Source organism: Mya arenaria, chromosome 12 (assembly GCF_026914265.1).
Source record: "Mya arenaria isolate MELC-2E11 chromosome 12, ASM2691426v1".
NCBI lineage: Eukaryota > Metazoa > Mollusca > Bivalvia > Myida > Myidae > Mya > Mya arenaria.
The window spans coordinates 47857272-47872429 of NC_069133.1; the positions used below are offsets into that span (position 1 = coordinate 47857272).

At 33.8% G+C, this 15158-nt stretch overlaps 1 protein-coding gene across 3 annotated transcripts in view; it reads right to left on the reverse strand.

The window, feature by feature from the left end:
• Window positions 1-685: 685 nt before the first annotated feature.
• LOC128210376 (fibroblast growth factor receptor 4-like) overlaps window positions 686-15158 on the reverse strand; it is a 43909-nt gene continuing 29436 nt past the window's right edge. For all 3 annotated transcript variants that reach the window (XM_052914692.1, XM_052914690.1, XM_052914693.1), the window contains exons 9-16: window positions 14039-14183; window positions 11294-11514; window positions 9260-9542; window positions 8712-8822; window positions 8210-8421; window positions 7796-7918; window positions 6495-6815; window positions 686-6103 (exon numbers count right to left, since the gene is read on the reverse strand). In XM_052914692.1, the coding sequence (XP_052770652.1) occupies window positions 5984-6103; window positions 6495-6815; window positions 7796-7918; window positions 8210-8421; window positions 8712-8822; window positions 9260-9542; window positions 11294-11514; window positions 14039-14183 (1536 nt within the window). In that variant the 3' untranslated portion in view covers window positions 686-5983. The remainder of the gene's footprint in view (window positions 6104-6494; window positions 6816-7795; window positions 7919-8209; window positions 8422-8711; window positions 8823-9259; window positions 9543-11293; window positions 11515-14038; window positions 14184-15158) is intronic.

Sequence of the window (15158 nt, forward strand, 5' to 3'; positions counted from 1 at the left end):
TCACCAATTTTACTACTAGGATGTAAACATGTTCTTGAAAGCCCACGTCGTTCAATAACTAGTTGCAATTATTTGCTGCTATTCTAAAGTATGGTTAATTCAGTTTATGGTAGACTTAAGAGTCTTGGATGAGAATTCAACATTTTCTTAAACACATGTTAAATTGTTCTTAAATGCCAACAATCTTGTTTATTCTCCTATTTCATAACATATATGCTTGTGCGTACTGTCTTCAAGCAAAGCATCAACATCTTCCTTTTTGATAATAACTCCAACAGGTAAAGTAAAAAGTTGCAGTTGAGTTGAGAAGTTGTTTGCAACCTCCTATTTAATCTTGCAATTGTAGACTCACTGTTTTCGCATTTAACACTTTACTTGTGTTATCCTACAAATAATTCTGAAGTTGTACAATGTACACATTACATTTATCAAAATGAAAAGAAAAAGTTGACCAGGCAAAAGTTGGAACCTGAATCGGTGCTTTTCATTCTAAATCCACCATTTTGTTTGCCTTGAAACATATTTCCAACTAAATGTTTGCATTTAACGAAATTAGGTTCCCCTATTGTCAAATAGTGACACAACGTGACATGTACATCCAGGTTTGCTGTTTAACAAAAACCCTTCAGCACCAGGCACATTGAACAAATAGTGACCATGGGATGTAATAATACTCAAGAAGTCATTCATTAATAACTATTTTATTTTTGTTTCACAAAATTTACAAATTACATAACAGAACATCCAATGAAACATGACATGATTATAAAGCTCCAAAAAAGGTTAACAAGTAAATAATAAAAACAACACTGAAATCCTCAGTGTAACTGGAGATAGTCAGAGATTCCTTCCTTGTGACTGAAAATGAAGAATTACAATGAGATAAACATTAAGACAAGAGAAAAATCATGTTTAGATACTCATCCGGATTAAAAAGGGGGATATATTTGATATTTAGAAATAGGTACTTTACATTTTAGCATTTTTTGACCACTTTCACACCAAGTCGTACGAGGTCTTCCACTATAAAGTTGTACCATACTTGGAGATGTCATCCCCTATATATGTTACAAAGTCTAGTAAAACATTACTGAAGATAAAAACTTCCTTGACTTCAAGGTTTTGAACATGTAGTATAATCAAATTCAATAAAAGTCTGAAAATTTGGTTTTGATCTCAAAATATTATAGCTTACACTTGGCATCTAAACAACATATTTTTTTACATGGGACAAATTTTCAATCTGGCATGACTTCGTAGCATAACATTTGTGTTGGAAGACTGTCAAGGCCACATTATTAAAAAAAATCGGTATTGGGTAGTCTGCTTATATCGGGTAGTATGTTTGGGACAGAGGCTGTTGGGGATGAGAATGTTCACATGAGTTTTCTCTGGTCTTATGTAAAAATATTCAATGCATAAGCTAATCTAAGGTAAAGATTTGAACTGTAAGTCCCTGTGAAGGTTTTTGAACACTGCGGTTTGTCATGATTAGTTAGTATTCTAACAACTAAAGAGATCTTAGCGTGGTTTGTAGGGTTTGACACATGGAAACATTGCCATATAAAAACTAGGATTAGGATTACAAGAACAAGGGGGAAACAGAAAGTATACAAAAACAAAACAGCAAATAAAGAAAATGTTAATAACAAGAACTGCACCAAAGTGGGTGCAACATGATCAGATATCTTCCAAAACATTTCACCTAGATTTTTAAGAACACTAAAATATAAGTATTATGAATTATTGGAAGATTTTTTCCTTATTTCAGATTTTTCTATTTTATATGATTAAAGAATTCAGATTTTACATTATTCTACCAAACAAGACCTTTCATATTTAAAAACAACACATTTACACATCCATATTGTTCTATACTGTACTTGGCACTAACTTAAAATAATAGTTTTGTTCACAAAGATATCAAAGCAGTCTGATCAGATTACGGTATGCCTCTAAAATGTCTGGTCAGGTATAACCATTAAAGAAAATGTCTCAGGTCAGGTACAACCATTAAAGAAAATGTCTCAGGTCAGGTACAACCATTAAAGAAAATGTCTCAGGTCAGGTACAACCATTAAAGAAAATGTCTCAGGTCAGGTACAACTACTACAGTATGCTCTTAAATTCAGGTCAAATTCCACTATAACAATATGCCTCTAAAATGCATTGCTAATCATAGTTGTACTCGTATATAGCAAATAAAAAATCATCATACTTTTAAAAGGAACAAAACAAAATTATAACCTATACAATGTATGAACACAGGCTGGTGTAAAATTGTGGTAGTTACTACTAAAACATGACTGCAAAAGAGAAAGGTTAAATTTAAACAGGTTACTTTGAGTTTGGTTATTTGTTTTGTTGGTTATTTTTTCGTATTTTTTTTTTTAAATAATTTGTTACAATTAAATTAAGTACATAATATAAATGTACATATTTGTTCACACAATCTATCTACACAAATATTATTTGCTTTTACATTTCTTATTTGCAGCCACGCATTCTACGTACTATTTATTTTTTACAGAACTAAAATTTACACAAGTGTCCAATAAATTTTATTTACAAGAAAAAAAACTACAGTATATAAACTAATTTTGACTTAGATAAAAATGTAACATTTCCATGACACAAAGTCTACTTGATGATGAAATTCAAATATGAGGAGATTCATTTTAGTGAGCTTGTGGATTTTTTTTTTTACTCATACACTTAAATTATAAATGATTTAATAAAAAATCAGGCACTGTATTTTTTTAATTGAACAATTTGATACAGTAAGCATGTTGGTTAGATCAAAAAATTTCCCCTGAAGGCAACAAAAATGCTCTCTTATCAGAATAAAATGATTGATTAATGGAAATTTCATGCCCACTTGTCCATGTATTCGGAGGCACATTCTTGACTTGGAATTGTTCATTTTCTTCAAGTAAGAAAATTTGAAAGCAAAAACAAGCACTTTTAAGAACAACAAAGACATTTAATATGAAATTTGTGTTGATATTTTATTGTAATCCTCGCGTTTCTCTCAATTTATGTACAAAATAAAACATTTAAAAATGAAATTAAAATAACTAAAATAAAAGAAGTTATGCCATTGTTTCCATGGTTACCATTTAAAAACTAAGCAATACGCATAAAAAAGATACTTAAAAACATGACTTTTGTATTAAGCTTAACATATGTTAAGAACACTTGATTCTGGTTACGATTTTTTTTAAAAACAAGAAAAAAGCTTTTAAAAAAGATACTATTTATTTTAACATACAAGGAACAAGTTACTCTTACTACAGCCAAATGTGTTAGCTCAAACTCCTATTCTTCAATGGCTAGAAGAAGATGTAAAGGACCATTTTAAAGCATTCCCGCTTGGCTCAAATTTTCCAATTTAGCACAAGGTACTTTCCCTGATCCCAGGGAGTTCGAGCCGACCTCGTTCATATTTTACAAGGTAAACAATGCATGTATTTGCCTCATTGTGCGTTCAACACAAAATTGTAACAACAATGAATAATAACAATTTAAACATCAGAAGGTATCCTCCTCCACGTAAACTTGTAAAATGATAAAAAAGAAGTTTGTTAACATTTGTAACATTCAATGCCTTTGGTATTAATGGTAAATCAACTACCAATGTCAACGAGACAAAATGAACTACAAAAAAGAAATTTGAAACAATATGAACAATGAAACATCATGAAAGGTATTAACAAAGCACTAAGTTGCATACAATGCTTTTTCGTTTAGTTCAGTGTTTAATAGGTGTTTACCATGCATTGAAATAAAATATTGAAACACGAGTCATGAATACCAGGTGTTGATAATTAATGAACTACAGTCCAGATCTTAGAAATATGTTATGAACAATGTAAATGCATGGCTGAAATAAATACAAGCTACATTTTAAGTAAGACACTGGATTTCTAACATTTAGATTATGTGCAAAATATACAGATATGGCAAAAAATGATTTTAAGATGGATTTAAAACTGACATAGTATTACAGAAAATACAATAAACAGCATTATCATAAATTATAAACAAGATGCCATTTCCTGAACTGAACACATTACAGCATTAAATACAGAATTTCATAAAAAGGACGTCTATCTCTCTCCCAAGATCTAAACACTTGTAAACGAACGACTGAGTATGTTACGAGGAAGCTAAAAATAGTCATGAAAAATATCTAAATGGCAGCCTCTTTCAATTTGAACACATTTGTTGTAAATATTTTAAGCAAGACAGAAAATGAGAAACAAGCTAGGTTTTAGCTCGGTTAAAACCTATCAAAATTCATATAAGAAAATGTTTTTGTTACTTAGTATTTTTTGTTGTTTCTACAGTAATACATCTAATACAAGTCTTATCCCTTATGCAATAATCAAAACGGTCACGGACATATTAACCATGGATTGGAAGTTGGCCATACTGATGAAACCATAAGAAGAAATAGTTTGCCCCATATTGTTAATATGCTTTCAGAAAGCGTGGGGGAAATTAAGCCAAAGATCGAAGATTCCATGTAATTAGAAATTAATTTGTTTGTATTTGTTGAATCTCATTAGTCTATGTATAGTCACGGTCAATATTGATGAATTAGTAAACTAACGATCCTTAACCCATGCTTAACATGTATCAGCTAAACTGCCCCTAAAATTATTATCGCGGATGAGATCTCCCATTGTCATGAGTGTTCAAAATGATCTACGTAGCGCAGAAGGGAATTTCTAATCCACTGTTTATATGTCTATGACGCCGTTCATCATCTGCAAAAACAACCAATACTTCCCACACCATAATGTCGCTTACTACACTTCTTGTTGCAGACCAACAAACATCGAAATTGCAACCACTGACAAGGAGTCAATTATTTTCTGTGGATAAATACAGCACTTTTCCATACCTGATCCAAACCTATTTACCAACTCAAGACAGTAAGGTTCAAACATCTACACCTCTACACGCTTCACTAATAAGTGTTCAACTCCGACATTAAAGTTAAACCATCTACAAGTATCACCAATAAGTGTTCACCTTCGACGTTATAGAAAAAACGTTCGCAAGAATCATGTTCATATGTTCAAACTATCACAAAACCTTCACAACTTACTGTCACATTGTCACTAATTGCTTGAAGTATCTTCTATTACTTTTAAAACTTTCAAAACCGTTGTAAGGTAATCTTCTGAACTCCAATCTGATGCATCTAGCATTGTTCGGAACAAAACAATGAAGTACTCAATGCCTTCCACTTGTACACTAAATGTTACCTCAGTTCATTACACACAATAACAGCACCAATATTTTTTTTACGTCTGAAAAACTCAGTTTTAACATGAACTTATACTATTTAACATACAATATTTGACACAAAATCAAATACATAAGTCTAACCGGCTCATTGGAGTCAGTTTAAATACCACTTATGCGACACTGAAGTGAAAGATCACTAGTGCCTGGATTTAAAGCTACGTGCTAGGAAAGTCGAGAATTTTGGCCATATTCATTTATGCACACAAGACTAACGAGTCATGGCACTAGTTCTTTTACACAGCCAAGTTGTTGCCATGGAAACAGATTAACAGCTATAAATGGTTGCTATGGCACTGGTTTTAAGTTCAGAAACATTTATTTCTTAGCAACCCTTACACAACCACAACGACCACATTCAGCATAGTTGCCACGCATTTGTTCATCATCACAGAGATAGCAGTTTGATCCATCCTCGCACTGACAAGAAATGTACATCAGTATTTAGATTTGTTTTCCAAAACTAACCATAGTGAGGGCTTCTTATGACTACTGGTAGTAACTGTATGGTCTTTTAAACCAATGTCAAGTTGGTTTCCATGACGATTACCATTTCTCTTTTATGACAACTGACCAAAGTGCAAGATTTATATGACTACTGGGAGTAACTGCATGGTCACAAAGAGAAAAAGCTCAGTGGCTGGCAACCACAAGCCAGTTGCCATGACTACACAATGGTTGAGGAGATGTCGGACTCGCTGTTCGCCGTACTATGAGACATGGAGGAATACTGGCTATCGGATGACGACATCAACACCGTCTCGAAGGGTTCCAAGTCAAGGTACTCCTGAAAATCAGTGTCAAGTTAAAATTGTTATAAATGTTGTTGTTTTTTGCACAGTTGCACCGGACTAAAATAAAGACAAGACACACAGCTCTGCTTTTGAAAATAAAGTTGACACAAAACATGTGTATGTCAATCATGTGATGTTATACAAACTTATTCAGTAAGTGTAAAAGCAACAGACAAGAATTACAACACAATAACGTGTGATCTATTTATTGTTTCAACTTGACTGCTTTCACACAGAAACCAAATATTTAAAAAATGAAAACAAGTATGGAATAGGTATGGATTCACTTAATCAGATAACCAAATAAATTGTTTTTCAGATATCCGAAAAGACTGTCAGCATAAAAAATAAAATTTAATCACAAGCCTTAAACAATCATATTACCTCTCCGTTCCCGGCCTTGCTGGTTAGAATCCGGTCCATCTCCTGTACGAGGTCAGTGAAGGTCGGTCTCAATGCTGGCAGCTGCTGCCAACAGTTCAACATGATCTGGTACACCTCATGACTCGCGTACGGGGGTCGATCCATCCGGTGCCCGTTTCGTAGAAGTTCGAACAAGTCCTCAACAGGGACTGATGGATACGGGTTACCTCCGAGGGTGAAGATCTCCCAAAGAAGAACACCATACGCCCAGACGTCGCTCTTAGTTGTATACCGACGGTCAAATAACGCCTCTGGTGCCATCCATTTTACTGGTAGACGACCCTAAAAGAATTAAGAAAATGAAGTTTTTTTTACTTCCAACAATGGCATTAACCACTTTAATCATCTTGAGATAAAAGATGTACCGTACATGAATTATCTCTATAACATTTCAGAAAGAATATGTTTTGGTTTCTTTGAGATATTTAATCTTAAAGCTTCAATGAAGAATATAGATGCACTTTAAAAGTGTCCCATACATATTCTTAAGATTATACAGTACATATTACAGGTTTTTTTTAAATCTGTTCACAACAGAATGTGAGACTTTTTTTAATTAAAACATATATTCATAATTCTGGCTTATGGTGTTCTAACAATGTTCTATTGCATGTAACAGCTGTATATAATGCTGATTTTTTTTTAAATTGTTGGATAAAAAAACCCCTTGCCTTTGATATTATATTGATCACATTCATTTCACGGTGACATATTTTAAGACAAGTACATGTACATGTACGTTGAATCATAATCACATGATTTCATGTAATGTTATTCATATGACCATGATTCTTCTTCTGATTAACATGCTGCGACATCGATGATTTAAATAATTGAATTATCGTTGTTTTTCCAAAGTTAACCTTCCAATGACATCTTATTTTTCTTAAAATTAAGCGAAATGAGCAAGTTTGCAAGGGTTAAACAAATGAACACTGTAACGAGCAAAAATAGGTCTTATTAAAAAAAATCTAATTAAATAAATAATGATGAAATAGGACTTCATTAGATACCAGTGATTAAAAATAGAGAGAAGTATTATTATGGTCCATGGAACTGGGTAGTTTACCCTTCCCTTTTTTGTGAATAAAAGATGTGATGCCAAAAACTGGAACTTCAAAAACTGAAATTTCATTTATTCATATGACCATTTTCTGTTTGATTCTGTTACAGTACTCTTGCTTTAATAGTCAAACTCTTTAGTAATCCTTTCTATTAATAGGGTATGATCATCAATAAATGATCTCAAACAGAGTACTTACATCCCCACATTTTCTGTAATAGTCCACTTCGGAAAGGTTCCGCGTCAAACCAAAATCAGCAATTTTCAATACCAGATCTTCCGACACCAAAATATTTCTGGCTGCCAAATCACGGTGAATGCACTGAACATGAAAATGGAAAAGATTCTTTCACTAAGGATATTAAGATGGAATGAGAATTTTAAATCATTGATGGTCGAGTATATAAACCTTTAACAGTTTGGACTAAACAATACAGCAACTTCTGCAGCTGAGTGCCATAAAATCTTCATCGTTCATTTTTTTTAAATATGTTACTCAAAAAAACAATATACAATCAAAATTATCATACCAAGTAAAACAATATCAAATGGCTGAACTTTTTCATCAATACAAACATTAAATTAATCAATTTCTTTGCTAAACAACAATTACCATTCTTGAAGCTAAATATTCCATGCCCCTCGCAATTTGATAGGCATATGATATCAAGTCCTTTTCTGTTAGCGGTTTCTCCTGAATAAGCGGTTTTTCGTAATCCATTAATACGGAAGGCTTCATGTAGTCGGAGGTAAAGGGTCGTCGGGATCGTAGGTAATCACGCAGGTTTCCATGTGGCGCAAATTCCGTAATGACATAAAGGGGACCTGGAAATTCAAAGTCAAGTTCATGTTTTTTTCTAGAAACATGGCAAAATCGTAATTCTAACAGTAATTATCTTAATTGCTGATGTATCATTACTAAGCACAGATTAATAAAAATCAAAAATGTTCACAAAAAGATTATAATTAAATGTTCACAAAAAGATTATAATTAAAACAAATCATGCCATCTAACAAAAGAATCATATTGAACTTGTTTAACTAAAATGCTCAGTAAATCTCTTAACCATAATCATTCTGAATACAAAACTCTTTGATAGTCTCTAAACCCTTACCATTCTGAGTACAGCAGCCGAGGAGGGAGATGATGTTCTTGTGTCCACGAACAATCTTCATCATCTCCATCTCCACCATCAAATCAGTCATCTCACGATCTGTGGCATCCACTGTGGGCAAAAAATGATTTATGTACAGAGCATATCGAAATGTTTTGGTTTTCATTTAAAAGTTCCTTTACAAGAACATATTGTTATGATTACATGACTAACAGTTTATTGACATTGTGTTGCAAATCTTTTGTACAAGAGTCAGTTTTAAAACCATTTTAAGTTAACTTTTGAGCATAACAAAAGGATAAGTAAGTGTACCATCTTAAAAAGCCCCCTTTTTTACTGAAAAGTCAATTTAAATATATTCATCATATTATACCTGTTAGTGTTGTCATTGAATATTTATTTGAATAAGCATGAACAAATAAATAAACTTAAGGTTACTGACATTTTATTATTTCAGTATGCTAATCATAACACACTAATAAATTTGAAATAAAACAAATTATACCCTTTCGTATGACACAAATAATATAAAATAAGCTTCAACTCACATTTTAACATCTTAACAGCAACTGTTGTAGATCCCTGGCGGTTACTCATCCCAATCGCAGACCCTTCCCGCACGACCCCAAAAGCTCCTGAGCCAAGTTCTTTCCCCAGTGTTAGCCGATCTCTCGGGAATTCCCATTTGCTGTCTAGTGGGAGTTCATACTCTGAAGCCATTGTCAAGTCGGAGGAAAATCGTCTCCTACGTCCCGTTCCCTCGATTCGCACTTCGGGAAATTGGATTGGTTCCGCTCCTGGTATTCCCTCGTCAGGATAGTACAGGTCATTCTATAAAAGATAAATATTTTTTTTATTTTTTTTTTTAATATTAATAGTATGGTGGTCCTATTTGTTAACCCCGACATAATTATTATTAATATGAAAGCATGTCAGTTTTTGCTATCTATTGCCATATACCTTTGTAATAGTCCGAGGACATGAAATAAAACATTAATCATTAAGATAACACTCAGGTCATCTAACTGAAGTAGAATACAACCTTTGCCTTCACATTGTCAATGCAAAATCTGACACAGATAAGTGGCAGTGGGCAAACCTTTAAACACCAATGAAAGTTGAAATTCTTAATGATTAAGCCTTGTACTTAATGATTGCAATGGCTGTAAATGTAGGTTGTATTCTAACCATGCCTAATGTTTTGTACAGCACAAAACTTCTACAGGAAAAAAGATGTCTTGATTAAAGATAAGTATGTTCATAAGCCAAACAAGATGCACAATTTCTCATAAAAAAGTGAGATAAAACAAACATGTACTAAACATTTTCAAAGGATTTTCAAGGAGAGTAGATATAATGTATACTCCGTACCGATGTACGGAGGGAAGATATAATATAATGTATACTCCGTACCGATGTACGGAGGGAAGATATAATATAATGTATGTATACTCCATACGGAGAGAAGATATAATATAATGTATAATCCGTACCGATGTACGGAGGGAAGATATAATATAATGTATAATCCGTACCGATGTACGGAGGGAAGATATAATATAATGTATAATCCGTACCGATGGAGGGAAGATATAATATAATGTATAATCCGTACCGATGTACGGAGGGAAGATATAATATAATGTATAATCCGTACCGATGTACGGAGGGAAGATATAATATAATGTATAATCCGTACCGATGTACGGAGAGAAGATATAATATAATGTATAATCCGTACCGATGTACGGAGAGAAGATATAATATAATGTATAATCCGTACCGATGTACGGAGGGAAGATATAATATAATGTATAATCCGTACCGATGTACAGAGGAAAGATATAATATAATGTATAATCCGTACCGATGTACGGAGAGAAGATATAATATAATGTATAATCCGTACCGATGTACGGAGAGAAGATATAATATAATGTATAATCCGTACCGATGTACAGAGGAAAGATATAATATAATGTATAATCCATACCGATGTACGGAGAGAAGATATAATATAATGTATAATCCATACCGATGTACGGAGGGAAGATATAATATAATGTATAATCTGTACCGATGTACGGAGGGAAGATATAATATAATGTATAATCCATACCGATGTACGGAGAGAAGATATAATATAATGTATAATCCGTACGGAGGGAAGATAAAATAATAGTGTTGGGAATCGGTTCCAATTTTACTATCGATCGGTTCCACTCAAGTAACCAATTATCGATAGTACAATCGGTTTTTAAAATACTAGATAGTACCTGAGCTGTAGTTTTATTCATGTACAGTATTAAACTCTTAATCACTATATGCATATACCTTATGTCTATGATTGAAGTTATTAAGTGTTGTTGTATAACAAATAGTTCATTTTCTTGCTCATTGTGGCTTTCATCAGCCATTTTGTTAAAGATAACATCTGAACACTTACTTTTTTTCTCTTTTTTTTTCGATAATTGATTATAACTAAATACTATCGATGTCGCCGATTTCAGGCCCAACCAATCGATTTTCGATTATAATCGATCATCGGAACATCACTATATAATATAATGTATAATCCGTACCGATCTCATCACAATTACTCGCTTCACATCAGCGTAGCGGTACTTTGGCTTGCGTCGGAACTTGCAGACCATGACTGTTATGACGACGATCAACATCAGCAATGCCCCGGCACTCAGGCCGATGAAGAGGATGGTTTTCCCGGGCATCTTGTCCCCAGGGGAGCCAACTATGGCCTGACTTACTGTGGTGTTCATTGCATTCAGTCTCTCGGCTTCCTCGACTGTGTGAAAAATAAGGGAAGTTTGTTATCTATACTTAGCTAAACTCCTAATGCACCATCTAACACAATCAAAACTCGCCATGTCAAAGTTGTTTGGACCTTGAGAAATACTACAAGATAACAAAATTTTGATACAAGCCGAAATACAAAAAGTGTATAACTAAACCAGGAAAAAAACCGAGAAAGTTCAACATGACCAAAACATCGAGATAACAAAGTTCAATATAGCGAGTTTTGACTGTTATTTTGATATATATTGACAACAGTATTTCAATTTATTGTTTCAATATAGTTCATTTACATTTAACCAAACAGGTGCTCAGAGAGTCCACTGTTTGGCATCACAGCTACTCCCAGACGTGTTCAGCAAATTGGGGCTTATCATGGATAATGCTTCAATTCCTAAAGTACAATTATATAATCTGATGGAATACCAAACAAGAGGCACATCAGTGCCTGTGCTCCACTGGCCAAAAGGTTCAAGCAAAGACCACCTAACGAACATTTTCGTCAAGTTTCATAGAAATACAATCATCAATTTTTGAGGAGAAGTTATTTAAAAAAAATTTTTACTTTAATAGCTCTGGCTGCCATGTTGTGCAGTGGACCGAAATGATTTGGGCAATTTGAGTAAAGGAGCACCAAACAAACATTTCTGTCAAGTTTTATCGAAAAAAGGTCATCGGTTTCGACGACAAGTCGTATAAAGTTTTTTTTATTTTTTAGCTCTGGCAGCCATGGTGTGCAGTGGACTGGAACCATTTAACAAATTTTGGTTAATGACCACCCAAGGAACATTTCTGTCAAGTTTCATCAAAATCTGATCATCGGTTAACATTTAATCTGAATAGATTATGAAGCAAATATCTAACCTGAACAAGAACTGACGAGATAGAATCGACTTGGTATTTCACTTACACTTTTCGGCCATTTAAGTTACTAAAAATAGCTGTTTCATAAACTTTCAGAATGTCACTTAAACGAAAATTAATGTTCAGTCTATATATACTTTCCTATGTATAAATGTAAGGTTTTTAAATTGATCTTTTTGTGAGAACTTTATGCTTATATGTTTACTCATAAATTATTATTGTTTAAAAATTATTTAAAGATGCTATACGTGAAAAATTAAGACATTATTTTTTTTTCTATTAAAGGGAGGTAATTCAGTAGTAAAATGTAATCAAAGCTATTAAAGCATGGCATTTCTTTTCTAACCATGTTGATATTATTACAGTCTATTCAAGCAAGATGCCTTTTGTTTTTACATAGTACCCATAGGTTCTGAAAAACAAGGAGCACTATTCCCAACAGAAGGATGTCACTCCCTATCACTGCATGAGCATCATAATAAAGAAATGTTTACTCAAACTGCAAGCTGCTCAATTGAAATAGGTATTTACCTCAAGCATACAGTTTTATAATGTGGCAAAATAGTCGGACTACTAGATTGTAGATTACTCGGACTAGTAAAATATGCCATTATGCTAGTCCAACTGGCTAGTGGGTTAAAATGTTTTTCGTGAAGACTGCGGACGAGAAGTCCTTAAAGGTTTTTCTATTTTTAACTCTCGCAGCCATGTTGTGCAGCGGACCGGAACCATTTGGGCAATTTTGGTTAAAGGGCATCCCGATGAACATTTATGTAAAGTTTCATCAAAATCGGATAATCGGTTTCTGAGAAGATGTAGTTTAACGTTTTTTTTTTCTATTCTTAGCTCTGGTGCCCATGTTGTGCAGCAGACCAGAACTGTTTGGGCTATTTTGGTTAAGGACTACCCAAGTAACATTTCTGTCAAGTTTCATTGCAATACGATCATCGGTTTCTGAGGAGAAGTCGTTTAAAGGTTTTTCAATTTTTACCTCTGGGGGCCATCTTGTGCAGTGGACCGAAACCATTGAAGCAAATTTGATAAAGGACCATCCAAGGAACATTTCTGTTAAGTTTCATCAAAATCTGATCATCGGTTTCTGAGAAGATGTTCTTTAAAGGTTTTTCTATTTTTTTGCCCTGGCAGCCATGTTGTGCAGCGGACCGGAACCATTTGAGCAATTTTGGTTAAGGACCACCCAAGGAACAATTCTGTCAAGTTTCATCAAAATCTGCCTATCCGTTTCAGAGGAGATGTCGTTTAAAGATTTTGCTATTTTTAGCTGTGGCGGCCATATTGTGCAATGGACCAGAACCATTTGAGCAATTTTAATAAAGGACCACCCAAGGAACATTACTGTCAAGTTTCATCAAAATCTGCCGAACCGTTTCAGAGGAGATGTCGTTTAAAGATTTTGCTATTTTTAGCTCTGGCGGCCATATTGTGCAATGGACCGGAACCATTTGAGCAATTTTGGTAAAGGACCACCAAAGGAACATTCCTGTGAAGTTTTGTCAAAATCCGCTTATCAGTTTCAGAGGAGATGTCGTTTAAAGTAAAAGTTTACGCACGCACGCACTCACTCACGACGGACAATCTGTGACGACATAAGCTCCATGGCCTTCGGCCAGTGGAGCTAAAAACAAACTTACCAGTAAGAACAGTGAGGTAAGCACTGCGGTAGTTCATTCCGACGGAGTTAGCTGCAAGACATGTGTACCAGCCCGCGTCATTCACAGAGACATTTTTTAGCTCAAGGAGTTGTGGGTCATCTACAGTCTTCTCAAACCCAGATTGCTGAAATTAGGAGATACATATTGTATATGCATGCAAATAGCGTGTATTATATAAAGAAACCTAATAATTATCAGAACATGACCAGTAACTAAGACCAACAAAATCCGTTGCCATAGTTATATTTTACGGGATGCACAGGAGCCAAACCAAACTTTCTTTCTAAACTGTTCAGAATATCATTTACGCACTGCATTATTCACCTGTCTCTTAATGCTTTGATGACAAAGACCCATCAACTCTTCTTATTTCAAGTAACTGATAATTTTAATATATACTAATAATGTAAAATGCCGTATATACTCCTACACAGTTTTTTAGAACAAATTAGTCTTCCTACAGAATCCATGCATCAATTAATATCAATTAATCAAATGCTTGATATTAGTACTCTGTTAGATCAAAATCATAAAATAATCTCTAGGTAACAGCCTCTCTTTCTTATCTTAACAATCATGCAATTTTAAAACAAGGCATTATATTTCCTGACATCAATCACTGGCTTGCCAACCTCTTTCTTAGAAAAACAAATGTTGGTTTTAATAACAATGACCACAACATTAAAATCATGCATCAAAAATTATCTTTTTCGTCTGTAGATTTTTTTCCTTTGACATTTTTGCGACGATCATCAAAATGGAAATCATGACAAGTGCGAGTGTTTAATGAGAAAATAAAACCAGAATATTAAATTTTACCGAGAGGTTCAAAAACAAATATCTAATTTGAAGTTGTATAACTTCATATTAAACTTTCTGCACTTAATATATTTAAGATATCAGGGATGACACTATCATCAAGAGTTTAAACATTTTTTCCACAATACAACACTACTAACACAATGAGATGTTCGGCGCTCTGAACAGTGAGTTCTTCATACACAAGCAGCCAACAGAGGGGGGAAATAAAACAACTTAAGAAATCATATAAAATCAGACAGAAACATAAAAGTCACTGAGAAAAATAAAACACACTAAC